At 46.8% G+C, this 24,843-nt stretch overlaps 1 protein-coding gene across 1 annotated transcript in view; it reads right to left on the reverse strand.

Annotated features, from left to right (window-relative positions):
• ift88 (intraflagellar transport 88 homolog) overlaps positions 1-24,843 on the reverse strand; it is a 164,606-nt gene that overhangs the window by 1,747 nt on the left and 138,016 nt on the right. Inside the window, exons 22-25 of the mRNA XM_038818078.1 lie at positions 17,039-17,104; positions 13,929-14,035; positions 10,291-10,351; positions 454-567 (exon numbers count right to left, since the gene is read on the reverse strand). Coding sequence (XP_038674006.1) covers positions 454-567; positions 10,291-10,351; positions 13,929-14,035; positions 17,039-17,104 — 348 coding nt within the window. The remainder of the gene's footprint in view (positions 1-453; positions 568-10,290; positions 10,352-13,928; positions 14,036-17,038; positions 17,105-24,843) is intronic.

The following is a 24,843-nucleotide window of genomic DNA, read 5'->3' on the forward strand; positions in this document are numbered from 1 at the left end:
TATCACCGCTTATTTTTGAGGTGTGAGATACATGGAGCAATTTTCCCCATGACCAAAAATCTTCCTTTAATTGCAATGAAATACATCTGTTCTCATAGAACATTAAAATTATTGTAAGAAGTCTTACAACACCAGGTTAAAGTCCAACAGGTTTGTTTCAAATCACTAGCTTTCGGAGTACTGCTCCTTACTCAGGTGAATCAGGTGAAGGAGCTGTGCTCCGAAAGCTAGTGATTCAAAACAAACCTGTTGGCCTTTAACCTGGTGTTGTAAGACTTCTTACTGTGTTCACCCCAGTCCAACGCTGGCATCTCCACATCATCATTAAAATTATTATACATGGGAAACATAGAATTATTAATTTATTTTGCCTCACGATCATTGTACAATGCAATACTATACTTTTCTGCATCACCAGTATTCTCAAATTAAAGGAAGCAGCCATATACTTGCCTATATCTTTATTGTTGCTGGTTTCATAAGGATCATTAACTCCAGGCAATGACTTTAACTTGGCACTCATCCGTTCTCCTTTGGCACTAGTAACATAGCTACTTTGTCCATTTTCTGAAATAATGCAGAACAGGCAGAGGTTTATTTAACTGGTTGGAGTTAAAGTCAAGAGTTAAATCAGAAATATGATATGATGGAATTATGATCACAAAAATGGGAACAATTTTAAGGAGGTGCATCAATAGACTGGTGGTAGAAGTTAGTCTCAGACAGTGGCACAAAATGAGTGGTGGTAATAATAATAATCTTTATTAGTGTAAATAGGCTTACATGAAAACTGCAATAACTGTGAAAATCCCCTAGTCGCCACATTCCGGCGCCTGTTCGGGTACACAGAGGGAGAATTCAGAATGTCCAATTCACCTAACAAGCAAGTCTTTTGGGACTTAGAACATAGAACATAGAACAGTACAGCACAGAACAGGCCCTTCGGCCCTCAATGTTGTGCCGAGCCATGATCACCCTACTCAAACCCACGTATCCACCCTATACCCGTAACCCAACAACCCGCCCCTTAACCTTACTTCTATTAGGACACTACGGGCAATTTAGCATGGCCAATCCACCTAACCCGCACATCTTTGGACTGTGGGAGGAAACCGGAGCACCCGGAGGAAACCCACGCACACAGGGGGAGGACGTGCAGACTCCACACAGACAGTGACCCAGCCGGGAATCGAACCTGGGACCCTGGAGCTGTGAAGCATTTATGCTAACCACCATGCTACCCTGCTGCCCTTGCTACCCTGCTGCCCTGTGCGAGGAAACTCCGGGAGCACCCGGAAGAAACATATGCAGACACAGTGAGAATGTGCAGACTTCACTCAGACAGTGACCCAAGCAGTAATCGAACCTGGGACCCTGGTGCTGTAATTTCTATCCCTCGGAGTAATAATATGGAAGTAATAGGAAGACCTTATGCTGAGATTCATAAGGATTCTTTTGAAGTTAGTGTAGATAACATGTCAAGAGATTATTCTACAGGTTTCAACCGCAACTTTCTCACTATCTGAATGTCGTACTTTCAAAAATCAGATAGGCTGATTAAAGATAATATAAGAAGAAGTCAAACAAGATAGAACCTAAACTTTTAATGATTATTAACAGACCATTCTCCACCACTGACTGGGTAACACTTAGATAAACTCAGAACTGTCAGAATTACTAAGGTGGCAAACTATGATCGATTTGAAGGTAGGTTATTCTATAAACAATAATGAAGTTGGTAATCTGAAACTCCAAACAATCTATATTCAACCCTCTGGTAGATCATACAAGGAAGTAGGTCTTAGAAATGAAATGAAATGAAAATCGCTTATTGTCACAAGTAGGCTTCAAATGAAGTTACTGTGAAAAGCCCCAAGTCGCCATTAGGTACAGTGTTTCAAAACATAAGAATAGTAATCAATGAGAAGGCCAATTTAAATGAATACATTCCTCTAGTTTGTTAAGTTCTTGCAATGTTTTATTCATGAATGTGATACAATGTGCAAGAATATTTCATGTTGACAGTTATTCATATTTTGAATATTAGAGAGCTTGGATGATTTGGAAATTTCTAAAACCATATAATAATTTTACACTGCTATTTAAAAAAATGCACAATAATAAACTGTATTACAAGCTAGCGCAACCCCTTAAGATTGAGAATGTATTTTTTTACATGTATATGTCACAATGACTTTAGAATCTCATATATATGTTACAGCTATTTTAATAAACTGAAAGCATGCTACACAATCTGGATGCTTGAAACTAGAGCACTGGGTTATCATAGAGCCCTTTCAATCCAGTTTCAAGTTATTAAAGTCCCCTGCTCATTAGAAGGTTCCTATGTGAAATGAAGTGAAGGTCTTTACTCATTTAATCACTTCAGCCGACAGCATAATCTATGGATACATAGATGGAATCATTCAGAAAGGTTTCAAGCTATAGGAGTCCACTGAATCCATAGAATCCCTACAGTGCAGAAGGAGGTCATTCACCCATTGAGTCTGCACCGTCCCTCTGAAAGAGCACCCAACCCAAGCCCAGTCCCCCGCCCTTTCCCTGTAACCTCACCTAACCTGTGTCATCTTTGGACACTAAGGGGCAATTTAGCATGACCAATCTACCTAACTACTGTAGTACAAATTAAACTATTTTGCCTAAGTTAGTGATATGTGCTATAGAGCCACACAATACAAAAGAGGCTCTTTGGCCCATTGAGTCTGCACCGACAAAACTACAATAAATCTACGCTCATCCCACTTTCCAGCACGGTCCATAGCCTTGAATATTATGACATTTCAAGTGCTCATCCATGTACATTTTAAAGGTTATGAGGTTTCTTGCCTCTACTACCCTGCTAGGCGACCTCCGTGCCTGCAAATTCCCCTCTCACTACCCGCTCCCCACCACCGTGCCAGCATGTTCCCCCTTCACTACCCGCTCCCCCCCACCTGCAAGTTCTTCCCTAACTGTCTGCTCCCCTTCACTGCCCACTCCCACCCCCTGCATGTCTGCATGTTCCCCCCCCCCCTCACTGCCCAGTCCCACCCCGTTATTGCAAGTTCTCCCCTCACTGCCTGCTTCCCCCCACAGTGCCTGCAAGTTCCCTGCGCACAGCTAAGTCAGGCTCATAGTCATTCCATAGTTACAAGGCTGGAAATAAGTAGTCCTAGTGATAACACAAAAGTGGTCGAATACTTTTCTTAGGGTCAGATATGACACCAAGGGATGCAAATTGACTACCTGCATGCGTGGCACATAGGCAGTTATTTAAGTATGGATCATGAATGTTATATTTTTTTAAATATAAATTTAGAGAACCCAATTCATTTTTTCCAATTAAGGGGCAATTTAGCGTGGCCAATCCACCTAGCATGCATATCTTTGGGTTGTGGGGGCGAAACCCACGCAAACACGGGGAGAATGTGCAAACTCCACACAGACAGTGACCGAGAGCCGGGATCAAACCTGGGACCTCAGCGCCGTGAGGCAACAGGGCTAACCCACTGCGCCACCATGCTGCCCGTGAATTTTATAAACATTGATGGTATATGGATCAATCAGATCTATCATTGTCATTGTTTCTTTTTACTAACTACAGAGGATTGCTGGAGTATTCATTAGGTAATTAATTTATAACTTTGTTGAAGTTTGTTTTAGCTTTGAGGTGGCACAGTAGTTAGCTCTACTGCCTCACAGTGCCAGGGACCTGGGTTTGATTCCAACCTGGGGTGACTGTGTGGAGTTTGCATGTTCTCCCTGTGTCTGCATGGGTTTCCTCCGGGTACTCCTGTTTCCTCCCACAGTCCAAAGCTGTGCGGGTTAGGTGAATTGGCCATGATATATTGCCCCTCAGTGTCCAAAGATTAGGTGAAGTTACAGGAATGAGGTGGGGGATTGGGCATAGGTAGGGTGCTCTTTTGGAGGAAAGGTCCGTGCAGACTCAGTGGGCCGAATGGCCTCCTTCTGCACTGTAGAGAATCTATGATAAAAGTCAAATTTATGACACACCTGCCCGTCACCTAATACTGTTCCTATCTATGTATTCCAAAAGATTTTGTAACTGCCTGCCCTTTCAGCTAAGTTACCCATACTTCATATGTCACACATTTATAGTTGGAAACTTGTATGCCAGCATCTCACCAGGGAAAAACCTTATGTAAGATTTATAATAGTAAACTGCCCTATCAACTGAAATTGTTTGTTAAAACACTTTTGTTTTGGTAATTGAAAGTTCTAATCTCCAAAATAAGCGTACAATCATTTTTTAAAAAAGTATACTTATTGAGGTTTTACATTTTGTCAACCAATGCAACAAAACCACACGAATGATGCAGCACAGCAAGACACAAAAGGCTCAGCATACATGAATGCAGAGGGCAGCAGTAAAACCAGCTCGCTTTAATCATTAGACGCAAGTCGATGCCTCTATAAACCCAACCAGAGTACAAGAGCGAAACAGGATAAGGCCATGAAAACATGATAAAATGGTGCCCACATTCCCACTCAGCGAGTTTACAATTGCCATGAGAGTTCCCGATAGATTTTTCACGCCATGTTCGGGCACACACCAATATACATCTCCCTCAACTCCAGCAGCGCCAGAGGCACCAATGACACACTTCTCCTCACATATCAGACCCATCTGCACCAGATCCAATACACATGCTCCTCCTCATTTGTGTTCTGCATGTTGCTAAGTGCTCCCTCTGTTAATTCACTAAATGACCTCATCACCCAAACCTGGTATTGAATTGCATCAAGATAAGTTTGTTCATGTATATTTAAAAAAAAACTTATCAAAATTCTCATAGGAAAAATACAAATTTGACCATTTTTATTTCTTCCTAAGTTTTCATTGCTTCCTTCGTTCTGAATATGATCTTTCTGAAATAAAGCATCCTGGGGCTGTACTGCGCTGTAATGTTCTATGTTTATGAAAAATTTTGAGTACCCAATTATTTTTTTCCAATTAAGGGGAAATTTAGCATGGCCAATCCACCCAACCTGCACACCTTTGGATTGTGGGGGTGAAACCACCGCAAACACGGGGAGAAAGTGAAAAGTCCACACGGACTGTGACCCGGGGCCGGGATCGAACCCGGGTGCTCAGCGGCGTGAGGCAGCAGTGGTGCTCACACTGATTCTTGGTCAAGTAACATTTCATTTTAAAAATTCTCATCCTTGTTTCAAAAAGGATGCTGGAAAAACTCAGCAGATTTGGCAGCATCTAGGGAGAGAAACAGATTTAAAGTTTCAAGTCAATTTGGCTCTTCATCAGAAGAGAGGGAGAATGTGTTAGATATTAAAGTGTGTTTGTGAGAAATTGCAACAAGATGTAGCAACCTTAAAAACAAAAGACAGATGACCTGGTGCGGGAGGGGAAGGAGTGGGGGGGGGGGGGGGGGGGGGGGTTTGCATTGAGGCAACACACGTGTGGGATATTTTTTTTAAGGTTTAAGATGGAGGAGAAAGGTCACAATCATGCCATTTCTTTACCTTGCTTGCCTTAATTAAGACATTCCGCAAAACGTTTCTTTTTTTAAAAATTTAGAGTACCCAATTATTTTTTCCAATTAAGGGGCAATTTAGTGTGGCCAATCCACCTATCCTGCACATCTTTGGGTTGTGGGGGTGAAACCCACACAGACACGGGGAGAATGTGCAAACTCCACACGGACAGTGACTCAGGGCTGGGATTCGAACCCGGGTCCTCAGTGCCGTAGGCAGTAATGAAATGAAATGAAATGAAAATGAAAATTGCTTATTTTCATGAGTAGGCTTCAATGAAGTTACTGTGAAAAGCCCCTAGTCGCCACATTCCGGCGCCTGTACGGGGAGGCTGGCACGGGAATTGAACCGTGCTGCTGGCCTGCCTTGGTCTGCTTTAAAAGCCAGCGATTTAGCCCAGTGTGCTAAACCAGCTGTACCACCGTGCTGCCCTACATTCCTCAAAACTGACCTCTTTGACCAAGGTTTTGGTCATCTGACTTAGTATCTCCTTATGTGACTCAGTATTTGGTTTTTCAACACTCCTGGGACATTTTATTATGATAAAAGCACTATATAAATAGAAGTTGTTGCTATCTGAATCAAGTCTGCGATATGGAAAGTGCAGAGGCATTAAGTACAAATATGCATTATTGCAGGACCATTGTCAATTTTATCTAGTCATTATTAGTCATTTTACTTCTTATCCCAAAATCTGATCATCTGCACCTTTTGTTACCCACACTTGAGTACTTATTTTTGGATATGTTTAGAGTACCCAATTAAGGGGTCATTTAGTGTGGCCAATCCACCTGCCCTGCGCATCTTTGGGTTGTGGGGGTGAAACCCACGCAGACACGGGGAGAATGTGCAAACTCCACACGGACAGTGACCCAGAGCCGGGATCGTGCTCGGGTCCTCAGCGCTGTAGGCAGCAACCACACTTGATTATTAATTGATAAATTTGTAACTTGGGAAACAAACAAATTTGTAACTAAGGGAATTGTCAACTAATTTTTGACTCCACTTACATGGATTAGGCATGTTCAATGCCACCAATATTGCAGAGGAATTCAGATAATGATTCTCGAGGTACTCTGCTGACTAAACAAACTTTTATCTGAAGGGAAATCTGAACTTGGAACGCTGAGGTGACATTAGATCATTTTCAATGCTTTGGTCTTTTATCTTTTTTTCTGGATTTAGAGTACCCAATTTTGTTTTTCAATTGAGGGGCAATTTAGCACAGCCAGTCCATCTACCCTGCACGTCATTTTGGGGTTGTGGAGGTGGGACCCCAACGGCACGGTAGCACATTGGTTAGCACTGTTGCTTCACAATGCCAGGTTTGATTCCTGGCTTGGGTCACTGCCTGTGCAGAGTCTGCACGCTCTCCCTATGTCTCTGTGGGTTTTCTCCAGGTGCTCCGGTTTCCTCTCACGGTCCAAAGATGTGCAGGTTAGGTGGATTGGCCATGCTAAATTGCCCTTAATGACCAAAAAGGTTAGGTGGGATTACTGGGATAGGGTGGAGGTGTGGGCTTAAGTAGGTGCTCTTTCCAAGGGCCGGTGCAGACTCGATGGACCAAATGGCATCATTCTGCACTGTAAAGTTTATTTCTGCACTGTAAAGTTTATTACCGTATATACTCGCGTAACTTTCGATCTCGCGTATCATGAGACCCCTAAATTTTCGGCCCAAAAACATGCTTTTATGGTATACCTCATGTATCATGCGAGTGACTTTTTTGGAAATTAATTTTGGAAACTAAAACTTCCAAATGGTATCATTGTGTGTGGTTTCTGCAGCGTTGATTCTGCTGTGAAAGCTGTTCGCGATTCGAACAGCTTTCCAGCTGGCTTTACTAGCGTCATTCAGCCACTTGCCGTTTCCATTCATAAAAACATGAATGGAAACGTCAAGTGGCTGAACATCTTCCCATCAGAATGCTGTGGTCACAATCAGTAGTATTCTGATGGCAAGATGGGAAGAGTGGATTCTGCTGTGAAAGCTGTTCGCGATTCGAACAGCTTTCCAGCTGGCTTTACTCGCGTTGTTCAGCCACTTGCCGTTTCCATTCATAAAAACATGAATGGAAATGTCAAGTGGCTGAACATCTTCCCATCAGAATGCTGTGGTCAAAATCTGAAGAGTAGTATTCTGATGGGAAGATGTTCAGCCACTTGACGTTTCCATTCATGTTTTTATGAATGGAAACGGCAAGTGGCTGAACGACGCTAGTAAAGCCAGCTGGAAAGCTGTTCGAATCGCGAACAGCTTTCACAGCAGAATCCACTCTTCCCATCAGAATACTACTCTTCAGATTTTGACCACAGCATTCTGATGGGAAGATGTTCAACCACTTGATGTTTCCATTCATGTTTTTATGAATGGAAACGGCAAGTGGCTGAACGACGCTAGTAAAGCCAGCTGGAAGCTATGTGACTTATCTTGGCCAGCATTTCACACCTGCAATTTTTGTACCTCGCGTATCATGCGACCCCCGAAATTTAGGCTTCAAATTAGGTGCTCAAAAGTCGCATGTTACGCGAGTATATACGGTATCTATGACAGGGAAACTGTAAAGATGGGTGACTTGAGAACAGGTCGAGGAGACAGAACCTCATGTCGTGGAGTTGCCGGAGGGGAGGGAGGGCCTGAAGCCGACAGTACTTTTCTCAGATGTTTATCAAGCTTTGGGGGGGGGGGGGGGGGGGGGGATTGTCCCTTTTAGAGTTGGATCGGGCCCACCAAGAACTCTGGCGGAAGCCTCGGGAGAATGAGCTACCACAGATGGTGATTATTGGATTCCACAGCTCTCAGGGGAAGGAATGGTTCTGCAATGAGCCAAAGTGAATCAGAACTCAAAGTGCGAAGGAATCATCATTAGGATATAGCAAGGTATCAGAACGGAGTTGGCATAACGGTATGCAGCTTTTAATAAGGAAAAGTCAGTGCTATTCTGGAGGGGAGTTAGGTTTGGAGTGGTGTACCCGGCAAGGCTGAGAGTGACTTTCCAGCGAAAGATCATTTTTTCGATATTTTGAAAGAGGAAGAGGCATTTGTCAAGGAGCGAGCACTTGGGCTGGATTGAATGGATTGGACTGGGATTTTAATGGGGACGGTTGGTAGAGGTTGGGTTTGAGATGTTTTGTAGTTTATATCTGGTGTATATTTGCGATTGAGGGGACTATGGTTGTCGTGGGGTAGTGATCAGTGTAACAGTATGGGGAATATATGGACCCGGGGAGAGTTTAAATATTGTAAGGGTGGTGGGCTTTGGTTGCTCTTTCGTGGCTGGAACGGGTTGGGGAGCGTCGTTTTTTTCTTTGTTCTTTGAACGTACACCTTGGGTGGGACACCTGTAAAGTTTCAGCTAGTGAACAGGGTGCTGTGGTGGGAAGGACTACAGCTTGTTGGAGCTGCGTGGACTGTGTGAGCCTAATTTATTTCTTGGGGGTAGGGGGTGGCAGGGGAAAGAGGGCAGAATAGTATCTCTGGAAAGCTTTTTCCAGGTTCATGGGTTGGTGGGGTAGTGGTAGGGATTTGTCTGGGGCTCAGTGATTTTCTGTGTCTCGCCTTCGGATTGGGGTTGGTAACTGTCTTGGGTGGTTCCTTGGCATGGGCCTGCCGGTGGGGCTATGGTATGGGGATTTTTTTCTCATGGATAGGGGTTTGTAAATGATATTTTGTTTGTATGGATTTGTTTACTTTGTGTTTTATAAAATGAAAACTTTAGTAATAATATTTTTTTAAAAAGAAGCCCGAGCAAACCTCAAGGCAATGATAATCAGGAGGAAATATCTCCATTCATTGGAGTCATACCTACTGCAAAGGAGGTTATACCTATTGAAGGCCATTTAGCTACAGGACGTTGTGGTAAGAGTTCCTCAGTGTAGTGTCCTAGATCTAACTGTCTCCAGCGGTTTCATGAAGGACAATCCCTCCAACATAAGGTAAAAAGTGGAAGTGTTTGCTGACGATTGCACAGTGTTCAGTACCATTTTCACCTCCTCCGATACTGAAGTAGTCCAGGCCCGCATGCAGTAAGACCGGGACAACGTTCAGGATAGGGTTGATAAGTGGCAAGTAACATTTATGCCCAGAAGTGCCAGACAATTTCTTTCTCCAATAAGAGAGACTAGCCATCTCCTCATAACATATAATACCATAACCATAGCTGAATTCTCTGCCATCAACATCCTCAGGAGGTCACCATTGATCAAAAACTGAACTGGACCAGCCATATATATATATATATATATACTGTGGCTACAAGAGCAGCTCAAAGGCTGGGAACTCTGTGGCAAGTAACACGTCACCTAACTTTCTAAGACTGCCTAAACATCTACAAGGCACAAGTCAGGAGAATAATAGAATGGTCTTTATTTGGCTGTATGAGTGCAGTTCCACTCTTGAAGCTCTAAGTCATCCAGGACAAAGCAGGCCACTTGATCGACAGCCCATCCATCACATTAAACATTCACTTCCTTCACTGCCATCAGTGTGTACCTACAATATGCATTGCAGCAACTCAAAAGGCTCCTTTGACAGCGCCTTCCAAACCCGTAGCCTCTACTGATAGAGAATGATTCAGGTGCAATTCCCGTCTTCACTAACTTTAGTGAAAAAATATTTCACCACTCAATACTCACTTTCACTTTTCTGCTGAAATTAGCAAAGAAAGAAATTTCTTCACCACATAGATTTGAAATTAAATTTGAAAGGCTTGAGACCATGCAAGAGAAAAATCACACAATTTAACTTGATTAGTGAAAAATATTCTGGTACACCTACCGCTACCAGCACTGCCTTCTCTGCGCCCACGTGCACTGCCATCTCTGCCGGACTTCACACGCTGTTTTAAAAATAAAAGTAGAAGTAAATATTGGGTGCGAACTAATGGCCTCGTGGCACCCGACTCGAGACGTGACAAGGCCAGTAAATCTCGTAAGAGGCCTCTTGCGAGATTTAGGATGCTCGATACGCCTCGCGAGATCAAACAACCTGCCACGCTGGCAGTACCAAGGTGCCCAGGTGGCATCTTGCCCATGCCGGGGATCGGGCCTGGAGATGCCCTGCCCTCATTAGGGGGGTGTGGGGGGCTTGAAGACCCCCTAATTGGCAAGTTGGGGTAATGGGGGGTTCCGGAGGCCACAGTGAGGAAAACAGAGATCAGGGTACCATATAAATATGGCACCCTGATCTCTTTCTGCACTGGTGAGCTGAGCTCGTTAGTGCTGGAAATGAGCCAAAGTGTGGCCTCGACAGGCCCAAAAATGAAGCAGAATCCCATTAATAGTGGGGTCATTCTTGGCGCTGCAAAACACCCTATTAAATGTGCCCAAAACGGGACTCTGTTTCATTTCCATTAAATTGCGCCCATTGTTTCACTGTAAAAGAGAGTTGGGAGGAAACTGCCTTGATGCATTACTACCTAACGTTTGTATATTGGAGTGATCTAATGCTTGAGCTCAATTCAGTGATAATAGATAATAATAATAATAATAATCTTTATTGTCACAAGTAGGCTTCCATTAACACTGCAATGAAGTTACTGTGAAAAGCCCCTAGTCGCCACATTCCGGTGCCTGTTTGGGTACACAGAGGGAGAATTCAGAATGTTCAAATTACCTAACAGCACGTCTTTTGGAACTTGTGGGAGGAAAACGGAGCACCTGGAGGAAACCCACGCAGACAAAGGGAGAACGATAAGTGTTGGGAAGGCTCCAAGACAACAAACAATTCCTCTTGCTTTCACAGCCAATGACTCTATTTCAAGTGTCCCTCTCAGCAGCAGAACATCACTATGAGACCCATATACTTTAATTAGTATTTGAGAAGTCGAAAGAAGATTTGAATTCAAGGATTTTATGGCTTGAGGTTTTAGTGCGTTCTCCTTCGGTCCCCAACACATGCCGTGATAGTTCTCCAGAATAAGAGGAAATGGACTTCCTGTGGCGGCCATGGTGTGAGTGGTTGCACATTTGGCAGCTCTCGCTTGTGGTGGTGTTTTTGGGCCTCTACCCCGATTAACGGGCAGATGTCGTGGTTGGGGGGGGGGGGGGGGAGTTTATTTCAATATGGGCGCATAGAGACAAGATGGAGTGGGCGGAGATGATGAGGTTAGTGGACGAGATTCTGCAAGTGGATAGGACGTATTTGGAGGCCCCGGAGTTGTTGAGGGAGTGGCAGAAATTCCAGATGGAATTTGGACTGATATCCATGGATAAGGCTGGAGGGCAGTTGAAGAGAGCGGTCTATGAGTAAGGGGAAAAGGCTCTTAGGATGTTGGCACATCAATTGAGGAAGCAGGAGGCGGCGAGGGAGATCAGAAAGGTGAAGGATAAGCGGGGGAATATGGTCTTGGACCCGGTAGGGGTGAATGGGGTGTTCAGGGACTTTTATAAGAGACTATATGAGTCGGAACCCCTGGCCAGGGTGGAGGGAATGAGGCGTTTTTTGGATGGGTTGGAGTTCCCTAGGGTGGAAGAGGTTCTGTTGAAGGGACTTGGAGCCCCCATTGGGCTGGTGGAGGCTATGGTGGCGATGCAGGCGGGGAAGGCCACGGGCAGGTTCCCGGTGGCATTTTATTAAAGGTTTCCAGGGGACTTGGGGCGAGGGAACAGGGGGTGCATTCCCCCCCCCCCCCCTTACATTATTGAAGGCCTCAATCTCCTTAATTTTAAAGAGTAATAAGGATCCGGAGCAGTTTGGATCTTACCGGCCAATTTCATTATTAAATGTGGACACTAAGTTGCTCGCCTAGATCCTGGCCTCACGGATTGAGGACTGTGTGCTGGGGTGATAGGCAAGGACCAGATGATTTGTTAAGTGGAGTCATCTGTCGGCTAACATCAGGCGGTTTTTAAATGTTATAATAATGCTCCCGGAAGGTAAAAGTGTGGAGGTGGTGGTCGCCATGGATGTAGAGAAGGCCTTTGACCGGGTGGAGTGGGACTATTTGTGGGGGGTGCTGGGCAGTTTGGGTTTGGGCAGGGATTTGTGGATTGGGTCCGGTTGTTGTACCGGGCGAACGAACCAGGTGAGGTCGGAGTATTTCGGGATGCACTGGGGGATGAGGCAGGAATGCTCATTCTCCCAATTGCTCTTTGCCTATGCCAAACAGACACTGGCAATGGCGCCGAGAGCGTCAAGGGATTGGCAAGGCATAGTGCGGGAGGGGTGGGGCATAGAGTCTCATTGTACGCGGACAATTTACTACTCTATACATCAAACCCGTTGGAAGTTATTGGGGAGATTATGGGCATTTTGGAAGAATTTGGTCGGTTCGGGCTACAAATTGAATATGGGGAAGAGCGAGGTTTTCCTGATCCAAATGAGGGGGCGAGAGAGGTGGCTGGGGGAGTTGCCGTTTGGAGTAGTGGGGACGAGCTTTTGGTATTTGGGCATTCAGGTGACGTGGGGTGGGAGCAACTGCACAAGCTGAAACTGACTGGGTTGGTGGAACAGATGAAGGGCGATTTTAGGAGGTGGGATGTGTTTCTGCTGTCGTTAAAGATGACGGTTTCTCCCGAGGTTCTTATTTGTGTTCCAGAATCTCCCGATCTTCATTCCAAAGGCTTTTTCTAAGGAAGGTGAATGCGCTGATATCGGTGTTTGTTTTGGGCGAGTAAAGTCCCGCGGGTGTAGAAGGTGCTGCTGGTGTGGGGTCGGGGAGGGGGGGCTGCTCATCCAAACTTGATGAATTATTACTGGGAATCAAATATAGCCACGGTTAGGAAGTGGGTAGTGGGGGAGGGGACGGTGTGGGAGCGGATAGTGGCAGCCTCTTGTAAGGACTCGAGATTAGGGGCACTGTTGACAGCGCCACTTATCATTCTCACCGGCCAGGTACTCCACAAGCCCCGTAGTGGTGGCAGCCCTGAGGGTGTGGGGATAGTGGCGGCAGCACCTGAGGCTGGAGGGGGCCTCGGTTTGGGCACCGATCTGCGGGAATCATAAGTTTTCTCCGGGGGGGGGGGGGGATTTCCTGGGTGGCAGTTTAGGGACCTATTCATTGGGGCAGCTTCTCGAGCTTGCATTGAGTTGCCTGCCGGGAAAGGGTTCCGGTATTTACAGGTGAGGGATTTTGTCAGGAAGCAGGTGCCGACCTTTCCCCACCTGCCGCCCCAGTGGCTGCAGGGCAAGGTGGTGCCAAAAACAGGGGTAGATGAGGGTAGAGTTTCGGAAATTTACAAAGAGTTCATGGAGTGGGAGTCCCAATTGGGGTAGTGAAGTGTAACTGGGAGAAAGAGTTAGGGAGGGAGGGGGAGGCTGGACTGTGGGATTGACATGGCACACATGACTGTGGTAATGATGAGTAAGTTTTTTGAAGTGATGGAGATAGGTGTGGGCAGTGCGTGGGTAGGCCCACAAATCACATATTTTGGGCCTGTCCGAAGCTTGGTGGATTCTATGTAGTCCTTCCTTACCTGTTCTCTTAACTCTTTCATTTTTTCAACTTTCTTCAGTCTTGTGGCATACTCCTGAACCTCCTTCAGTCCCATATCTGTACAAAGGCGAACTAGAAAGCGGAGACCTGAACAAAAAAATCAATTAAAGGCAAACAGAATCAACACGATGTATTGTTGCACTGGGAACAGTCAATAATAAAATAAATCACAGAGCAGCAGAAAATTTCTCAAAGTAGTCTTTCATCTGAAGAACTACATTAAAACAAAATAAATGTGCAAATTTTTAATATGCAGTTTTTTTCTTTATTCTTTTATGGTAAGTGGACATCACCGACGAGGCCAGCATTTGTTGCTTTTAATTTCCTGGAGTGGAGTAGCTTACTCAGCCATTTCAGAGGATAGTTAAGAGTCAACCATTTTGCTGCGGATCTGGAGACACCAGTAGTAGGTCAGGTAGAGAAAGCAGATTTCCTTCCCTAAAGGGCATGAGTGAACTAGATGAACTTTTATGACAACCACCTTATTTTCAGAATCCATAGAATCCCGACAGTGCAGAAGGAAGCCATTCGGTAAATCAAATCTACACCAAGACTGAGACTAGCTTTCAATTCCAGCTTTTATTCATTGAATTAAAAATCCACGGAGGATTTGAATCCATGTCCACAGCATTAGCCTGGACCTCTGGATTACTAGTTCAGTGGCATTACCACTACGTTGCCATCTCCCTCAGATGACACACCAGTTTCATTACAAAGTCCACAGAGAAATTTTCATTGGATACTATCCCATCTTTCAGTAAGCATTTGTATTTATTTATTTTTATTTCGAGTACTCAATTCATTTTTTCCAATTAAGGGGCAATTTTGCATGACCAATCCACCTGGCTTGCACATTTTTGGGTTGTGGGGGCGAAACCCACGCAAAACTTGGAGAATGTGCAAACTCCACACGGACAGTGACCCAGAGCCGAGATCAAACCTGGGACCTCGGCGCCGTGAGGCCGCAGTGCTAACCCACTGCTGTCCTATCTTTCTGCAAGCATGACATAGTATAGAGAACTCTGCATTGATTTTATGCCAGAGACACCCTGTGCAATTTCAAGTGGCTCTTCATATAGGCAGGAAACATTCATGCCGAAAACAGGCCTCATTTAAATGTTTAAATTGGCCCAAAGATGTGCAGGCTAGGTGGATTGGCCACGCTAAATTACCCCTTAATTGAAAAAAATGAATTGGATACTCTAAATTTAAAAAAAAAGTTTAAATTAATGTCTTAAGAATCTTTTAGAGCCCTGATACATTTCGCTCTGCCCAATAGCACATTTCGCTCTGCCCAATAGCACTAAGTTAAGGGATCACTGCAGTTTGCTCCCAAAGAAAAGGGAAATAACGCAGTAGATAACGGGGAGCCAATGGATGTGGTATATCTGGATTTCCAGAAAGCCTTTGACAAGGTTCCACACAAAAGGCTGCTGCATAAGATAAAGATGCATGGCATTAAGGGTAAAGTAGTAGCATGGATAGAGGATTGGTTAATTAATAGAAAGCAAAGAGTGGGGATTAATGGGTGTTTCTCTGGTTGGCAATCAGTAGCTAGTGGTGTCCCTCAGGGATCCGTGTTGGGCCCACAATTGTTCACAATTTACATAGATGACTTGGAGTTGGGGACCAAGGGCAATGTGTCCAAGTTTGCAGATGACACTAAGATGAGTGGTAAAGCGAAAAGTGCAGAGGATGCTGGCAGTCTGCAGAGGGATTTGGATAGGTTAAGTGAATGGGCTAGGGTCTGGCAGATGGAATACAATGTTGACAAATGTGAGGTTATCCATTTTGGTAGGAATAACAGCAAACGGGATTATTATTTAAATGATAAAATATTAAAGCATGCCGCTGTGCAGAGAGGCCTGGGTGTGCTAGTGCATGAGTCACAGAAAGTTGGTTTACCGGTGCAACAGGTGATTAAGAAGGCAAATGGAATTTTGTCCTTCATTGCTAGAGGGACGGAGTTTAAGACTAGGGAGGTTGTGTTGCAATTGTATAAGGTGTTAGTGGGGCCACACCTGGAGTATTGTGTTCAGTTTTGGTCTCCTTACTTGAGAAAGGACATACTGGCACTGGAGGGTGTGCAGAGGAGATTCACTAGGATAATCCCAGAGCTGAAGGGGTTGGATTATGAGGAGAGGTTGAGTAGACTGGGACTGTACTCGTTGGAATTTAGAAGGATGAGGGGGGATCTTATAGAAACATTTAAAATTATGAAGGGAATAGATAGGCTAGATGCGGGCAGGTTGTTTCCACTGGCGGGTGAAAGCAGAACGAGGGGACATAGCCTCAAAATAAGGGGAAGTAGATTTAGGAGTGAGTTAAGGAGGAACTTCTTCACCCAAAGGGTTGTGAATCTATGGAATTCCTTGCCCAGTGAAGCAGTTGAGGCTCCTTCATTACATGGTTTTAAGGTAAAGATAGATAGTTTTTTGAAGAATAAAGGGATTAAGGGTTATGGTGTTCGGGCCGGAAAGTGGAGCTGAGTCCACAAAAGATCAGCCATGATCTCATTGAATGGCGGAGCAGGCTCGAGGGGCCAGATGGCCTACTCCTGCTCTTAGTTCTTATGTTCTTATAACAGCTTTGTCACAGCTTTACAAATGATTTGCTAAGGAACAGGGATATTCATTCTTCTTGCCCACACAAAGCCTCCCATAACCACTCACTGGATTAGTTCTTCCAGTTCAGCTCCACAGAACAGAGGCTGTACTCCCTCCCATCCCAACCGATGAGCTGTATATAAGCAATTGTACAGCAGTGATAGCTTGCTGTTGATAATTAAGTGAAATTGCACTGCAAGAATTGATCAGACAAATGCTCAGGCCTTCAGGTGGGTCTCACAGGCATGCTACCAGTCATCTGCTTAATTAATGCAAAAATTGCTTCAAAGCAGTTTTTGTCGACATTAAAACAATTCATATTAAGTTATAGCTTCAAAAAATGTCCACTATAAAAGTTAGGTTCAGTGAAATCTTAAATCAGAAAATCTCAAGCATTCACACACTTATAAACACAATAAAGATATGTCGAAATGAAAAACAGGTCCTCTGACCATAATTTGCTTATTTTGAGAACATCACTTACATTCAACATTTTCGGGAAATTTCCGATGAATATCTTTGTATGTTTCCAATGCCTTTTGATAATTACCTGTATTCACAAAGTTAAACATAATTTGACTACTTTAGTGTTAGCCAACTTTATAAATGTAGACATGACCAATTTCTTAAAATTAACACAAACATGGGACAGGATAAATCTAATCTGAATATTCCATCTAACCCAATTAATTTTTTCCTATTAAGGGGCAATTTAGCGTGGCCAATCCACCTACCGTGCACATCTTTGAGTTGTGGGGGCGGAATCCACACAAACACGGGGAGAATGTGCAAACTCCACATGGATAGTGACCCAGAGCAGGGATCGAACCTGGGACCAACAGGGCTAACCCACTGCGCCACCGTGCTGCCACCATTGCAGTATTAATGTAAGCCTATTTGCGACACTAATAAAGATTCACATGTGCCTATAAATGAATTTAAAAGAAAGGTAGCCATCAGCATTCTTTAAAATGAAAAAGGTCTTTCTTTCTCTTGATGAGTTATACTCCCCCTCTCCCCCCCGCTCCACTGGTTCCTCCATTTACATGTGCACCTCCTGTGGCAAAACAGGTTGCGCAACTAGTTCTCAGACCATAGCCAATATTGTTGACGCAACAGGAGACAGCAAGAGCTGCCTGGTGGAGATTCTATCTATTTTACTCGTCTCTGATCAATGCATCCCTGTGCATCCAGCTAAAAACAAGTCAGCTCTGTTTGGAAAGTGGAACATGCGTACATGTGTACATAAAGCTGCAGGGTATCGGAGAGAGAGTGCCCATAATGCAGCAGGAGTTCTGAGAGAGAGAGAGAGAGCCCAGAAAGCAACAGGTGTTCAGAGGTAGATAGTCCTGTTGGAACCAACAATTCTACGGACACGTGCTTGTCGGATTAGAATAGCGGTTTTAATATACTCACAACAGAGCCAGCCGGTTAGCCATTGAACTTTCGGTGAACTGGCCGGCTGACCATGTGGCACTGAGCTTTTATACAGCAACTTCCGGGGGAGGAGTCCTGGGCAGAGCCAAGGGAGAAGCCCCATACAACTCGAGCATTCCCAGAGCTACTCCCCCTGGAGGACAGGTAGTGCAACTGCACTTACAATACAGACACATGTATATATAGATTATAATCCGGTGTGAATCACATTCACCACAAGTCCACAAAGCAGCAGTTCAGAGAGAGAGAGCCCATAAAGCAGCAGAGTTCAGAGAGAGAGGGAATGTCCATAAAACAGCAGAATTCAGAGAGAGAGAGCCCATAAAGAACTGGGAGTTCAGAGAGAGATAGCCCACTGATGCGACCATCAATTCATTCAGAGTCACGAGTGAAGTAAACTGTGGCTTTAATCGACTTACAACTGAGCCTGCCTGCGACTAACTTAACTGAAGGCAGGCTCGCAAAACCGCAGCACATTATACTTCCTGCTGGGGGTGGAGCCAAGGGCAGAACCCTGGACATGCTCCTCATCTCCCCCTGTGGGCAAAGCCACGCTACGGCTCACAGATGGAACCCACAGGGGCACAGTAATATACAGTGTGGATTTATAGGTTATACATTCACCACATTCACCCCCTGTTAAAAAATCAAGTCCGGCGGGGGTGACAGGTCTATAAGTTCAGTTGGTCCGGCGCTCGAATCGTGCGTTGGGTCCGATGGAGAACCGGAGTTGCAGCCGCTTCGGATGGGTGTGGACAGATGTTCGATGCGAATCAGAGGGTGGACGCCTGGAGTGGTTCTTCCAGAGCTTCGTTCCTGCGGACCGGTGTGACGGGTGAAAGGGGGCGCAGGAAGCCTGTACGTGCAGGGGCGCAGGGCGTGGGAGGTCGCGTGGGGTGTAGTGTGAGGGGTACTTCGGCGGTAATGGTAGTAGTAGTGGTAGATCCTGCAGGTGCCAGGTCCCGGAGGGAAACGGTGTCTAGTCGTCCATTGGGGTGTTCGACAAATGCGTAGTGGGGGTTTGAATGCAGGAGTAGGACCCTCTCTACCAGCGGGTCTGTTTTATGTGTCCGGACGTGCTTCCGAAGGAGGAAAATGAAAATGAAATGAAAATCGCTTATTGTCACGAGTAGACTTCAATGAAGTTACTGTGAAAAGCCCCTAGTCGCCACATTCCGGCGCCTGTCCGGGGAGGCTGGAGGATGGAAGCAAGGCCCCCGTGGTAGTGCCCCTAGGGATGACAAATAATCGCTCGTGAGGAGTCTGATTTGTGGCCGTACACAGGAGGGACCTAATTGCATGGAGCGCGTCGGGGAGGACCGCCTGCCAGTGGGAGGTCGGGAGATTCCTGGACCGTAGGGTCAGTAGGACGGTCTTCCAGACCGTCGTGTTCTCCCTCTCCACCTGCCCGTTCCCCCTGGGGTTAGAGCTGGTAGGCCTGCTCGAGGCAATGCCCTTGCCGAGCAGGTACTGACGCAGCTCGTCGCTCATGAAGGACGAACCCCTGTCACTGTGGACGTAGCTGGGGAAACCGAACAGGGTGAAGACACTATGCAAGGCTCTGATGACTGTGTGGTAGGTCATATTGGGGCATGGGCTGGCAAACGGGAAGCGAGAGAATTCATCTATAATATTGAGAAAATAAATGTTACGGTTGGTCGAGGGGAGGGGCCCTTTGAAATTAATACTCAGTCGTTCAAAGGGCCGGGATGCCTTTACCAGGTGGGCCTTGTCTGGTCTATAGAAGTGTGGTTTACACTCCGCGCAGATCGGGCAATTCTAGGTGACAGCTTTAACCTCCTCGGTGAAGAAAGGCAGATTGTGGGCCTTGATGTCGTGGGCGAGCCGGGTGACCACCGGGTGGCAGAGGTCATTGTTGATATCCTGTAGTCGGTCATCTTGCGCGCTGGCGCATGTGCCGCGGGACAGGGCATTTGGGGGCTCGTTGAGCTTCCCCGGACGATATACGATATCATAATTATAGGTGGAGAGTTCGATCCTCCATCGCAAGATTTTGTCATTTTGGATTTTGCCCCGCTGCGAGTTATCGAACATAAAGGCAACCGATCTCTGGTCGGTGATGAGGGTGAACCTCCTACCAGCGAGGTAGTGCCTTCAGTGCCGTACGGCTTCCACAATGGCTTGGGCTTCCTTTTCGACTGAGGACTGTCGAAGTTCCGAAGCGGAGAGGGTTCGGGAAAAGAACGCGACTGGCCTCCCTCCCTGGTTCAGAGTGGCAGCGAGAGCGACCTCTGAGGTGTCGCTCTCCACCTGAAATGGGACGGAATCATCCACAGCCCGCATGGCAGTTTTGGCGATATCCTCCTTAATGCAGTTGAATGCCTGGCGGGCCTCGGCTGACAGTGGAAAGAGTGTAGTCTTAAATAGTGGGCGGGCTTTGTCCGCATACTGGGGGACCCACTGGGCGTAGCATGAGAAAAATCCGAGGCACCTCTTGAGGGTCCTGGAACAGTGAGGGAGAGGGAGTTGTAAGAGGGGGTGCATACAGTAAGGGTCAGGCCCTAGGATGCCGTTTTCCACGACGTAGCCGAGGATGGCTAGTCTGGTTGTGCGGAAAACGCATTTCTCCTTATTATATGTGAGGTTGAGTTTTTGGGCAGTTTGGAGAAATCGGTGGAGGTTGGCGTCGTGGTCCTGCTGGTCATGGCCGCAGATGGTGATGTTATCCAAGTACAGAAACGTGGCCCGCAGCCCATACTGGTCCACCATTTGGTCCATTGCTCGTTGGAACACCGAAACCCCATTTGTGACGCCAAAGGGAACCCGGAGGAAATGGAAAAGGCGGCCGTCTGCCTCGAAAGCTGTGTAGTGGTGGTCCTCTGGGCGGATTGGGAGCTGGTGGTATGCAGACTTCAGATCCACCGTGGAGAAGATGCGGTACTGGACGATCTGAATTACCATGTCTGCAATCCGGGGGAGTGGGTACGCATCGAGGCACGTGAGTCGGTTAAAGGTCTGGCTGTAATCAACCACCATCCGGAACTTTTCCCCGGTCTTGACGACCACTACCTGAGCTCTCCAGGGGCTATTACTGGCCTCTATGACTCCCTCACGTAAGAGCTGCTGGACATCGGCTCTAATAAATACATTGTCCTGCTGCGAGTGGCCACTGGTTTGCAGTTGGCGGTGAGATTAGCGAAGAGTGGAGGGGGGTCAATTTTTAGTGTTGCTAAACTGCATATAGTGAGGGGGGGGAGGGGTCCGCCGAAGCTGAGTGTTAGGCTCCTGAGGTTACACTGGAAATCCAGTCTGAGGAGGAGGGGGGCACAGAGGTCTGGGAGTACATACAGTTGGAATTTGGTGTAGTTGGCGCCCTGTATCGTTAGTGTTGCAATAGTGCGCCCTTGTATCTGAACTGAGTGCAACCCCGAGACGAGGGAGATAGTTTGTTGTGTCGGAAATATCGGAAGCGAGCAGCGCCTTACCAGGTCTGGGTGAACGAAGCTCTCGGTGCTCGCGGAGTCGAAGAGGCACGGTGTCTCGTATCCGTTGATTTGGACGGACATCATGGAGCTCTTGAGGTGCTTTGGCCACGACTGGTCCAAAGTGACTGCACTGAGCTGCGGGTAGTCGGTGGCGTGGTCAGCGGTGCTGGAGCGGCCCCATGATGACTGCCCGTGGATGTCGTAGTCGTCGAGTGGAATATCGGGTGATGGCCAAGACGGCGGCCCCGTTGATCGCACGTGGCGGGCGGCGAGGAAGATGGTGTTCAAGATGGCCGGCCCCGTAGATCGCACGTGGCAGGCGGCAAGGAAGATGGCGCCCAAGATGGCGGCCCCCATGAATCGCACATGGCCGGCTGTGTGGGGGAGAATTGCCAAGATGGCGGCCCCCATGAGTCGCACATGTTGTGCGGAGGCGGAGTCGGCAGACACACTACCACATTGCAGGGTCTGCGGGCCTGTGAGTTGGAGGGGCGAGTGTTCTGGTTAGCGTTCGAGTTGGAGTTTTAGCCAGGCAGATCTTCGCAAAGTGCCCTTTCCTCCCGCAGCTGCTGCAGGTTGCGTTGCGGGCTGGGCAGTGCTGCCGCGAGTGTTGGGGCTGGCCGCAAAAGTGGCAAAATAGCCCTCCGTGGTGGGCTGGTGGCCGCGCGGCGCAAGTCTGAGGCAGTCTCTGGTCGGGGGTCCACGATGGGGTCGCGCAATCAGCCGGGAACGAGTTTAAACTTTGGAAAGCCGTGTACATAATTGGATCGGACCCCTCCAACATACACATCTCGGACGGCGAGTTCCATGTGCTGGGAGCCTGTCACGGCCTGGAAGTTACATTCTTGTGCTAGAGCTTTAAGGTGCGCAGGTAGTCTTCTAGCGATTCTGCAGGGCATTGGCGGCGGGTTGTAAAGATGTGCCGCACGTAAACTTCATTCACGGGCCGCACGTACAGGCGGTCGAGTATCGCGAGGGCCTCGGTGTAAGAGTCAGTAACATCAAGTTGAGTTGAAATACAATGGCTCACCCGTGCGTGGAGAAGGCTGAGTTTCTGTTCTTCTGTAACAGCAGAGGTAGTCGACGCAGCCAAGTAGGCCTTGAAGCACTGAAGCCAATGCAAAAATATTTCCTTTGCTTCTGCGGCCTATGGATCGAGTTCCAGTCGATCAGGGTTGAGGGCTGATTACATGGTAGTTCTTTAAGTCGATTAAATTGATGCGACCATCAATTCATTCAGAGACACGAGTGAAGTAAACTGTGGCTTTAATCGACTTTCAACAGAGCCTGCCTGTGACTAACTGAACTGAAGGCAGACTCGCAAGACCGCAGCACTTTATACTTCCTGCTGGGGGTGGAGCCTCTGTAGCCCACTCCAGCTGCCCCTCCGTCCCATGGAGACCCCCTGGGCCTTATGGGCATCATCAGGGAGGAGGCAGCGCTCAAGGCCAAGCCGGGGTCTGCTACCAAGGAGGTGACAGCTGTCTGCAGCTCTTTTGAGTCGCCCGTTCCTGGCAGTGGGCAGGACAGGGTGGCAAGGGCAATGCCAGTGACACCGGTAAGTCGGCTGGAGCCTTCGGCCTTCTCTCAGAGTGCCATCGAATGAGCCAGTTGTGCTGGAAAACCTCGCTCTACACACACACACCCGGCAACAGCAGGAGTCCCTGGACCCCAGATCCCTGCCGGGAGCATTAGGGAGACAGTGCTCAGGTGCCCTCACCTGATCTGCACACTTACATTATGGAGGTAGTGCTGTAGCCCAGTTTCTGAGCGTTTGATTCTTGGCTGCTGCTGGCACGTCTAGTGTTCAGGCAAACAGGCAGACTTCAAAGTTTGATTGAAATGCGAAGCAATAATCATTGTCTGAGACATGGCACGTGTACTCACGAGAAGCCAGTTGAGAATATTTTGTGTATTAAACGGTCAACAGTAACAAATATCTGAAAATCATCTATGTAACATTCCACGTATCACACTAACCATTAAACAACAAAAAAACCTCACCATTCCACATTGGTGCCAATCCAAAGCTATATCAGCTCATTTTCACAAAGAAAGCAAACACAAAATATTACCTCTCGCAGGTTTCTCAACAGAAACAGAAGCCGGGGAATGTGTTATGTTCAGGACGTTATCAAAAAATGATCAGTCCATCAATGTGTTACTTGTTCCATGTTTCAATGCCATTCTCCGTCCAGAAGCCGCAACTGTGCAGGCCCTCCCACACGGCTCAATCTCACCGGAACCAAATCCTGGCATCCACATATTCCACTGGGACTCAAGGTGCAGTTGAACATCCTTTCTTTAAAAAATGTTTTTCCAATTAAGCAACAATTTAGCGTGGCCAATCCACTTACTCTGCACATCTTTGGGTTGAGGGGATGAGACCCATGCAATCATGGGGAGAATGTCAAAAGCCACATGGACAGCAACTCGGGGCCGAAATCGAACCAGGGTCCTCAGCGCCTTGAGGCAGCAGTGCTAAACACTGCACCATCGTGCCGCCCTAGCAGGTGAACAGCCTTGATGTACAGCGTGAATAACCCATGGCGATATACCAGTTACATGCAGCACTCACAGCATCACCAACAAAAGCATCAGCAATCTGTGAAAGCATTTCTTCAACATCATCAGCAGGTGGCCCATTTGGAACAATGTTGTACACCAGGTTCTGCAGCGTCTTCATGTTTCAAACCGGATTGCCTTCTGGACTCATACATTCCCCAGAGCCCGGTCTTTCCAGGACCAGGTATGTTAGAAAAAATTGTCCTTGTTTCCAGCTACAGAAAAGGAAGGAAACTGCAACAGCAGCTCCAGGCATCTGCAACCGCCAACAGAATCAGCAGAAAACACAACCTGCAGCTATGAAGTGCTGTCACAACTAACAAGGCCAATTCCTCATTATCAATAGGCTTCAGCTGTGAAGCTAGAGGTTGCTCGCAGTCAAAGGCAATTAAAGTGACTTTTAGCATAGAACCAAGAGTCGGGCTTTGTCCCGGAAGTGTTTGTAGGTCAGACAAGCAGCCGTTGCAGTTGTCCCTGTTATGGGTATTGTCATGTGAGAGCACCCTTTAAGAAATGGGTGTTAAGAAATGTACCTTTAAGAAATGGAGCTGCTCATGTTACTGGAGTGATGTCAGAGTGTGGGTGGAGCTGAACTCTACTTCTGCTTTTTAGTTTCAGTTTGAGAAAGAGCTTGGGTGTGTCTGTGTTTTTCAGTGAGCTAAATCTGAAGTTAAAAGTGAGCTGCACTGCTGTGATCTCTGCCATGAAGGACTATCTCTTGATCATTTGGTGAATTCGGAAGAATGTAAACCCTAACGTGCTCCTGTTTGAAGGTTTGTTAAGTCTTTTGGATGTTAAAAGGACAGCATACAGATTACTTAGTGTTGTATTCTTTGGGGAG

The sequence above is a fragment of the Scyliorhinus canicula genome, chromosome 14, assembly GCF_902713615.1.
Source record: "Scyliorhinus canicula chromosome 14, sScyCan1.1, whole genome shotgun sequence".
Lineage (NCBI taxonomy): Eukaryota > Metazoa > Chordata > Chondrichthyes > Carcharhiniformes > Scyliorhinidae > Scyliorhinus > Scyliorhinus canicula.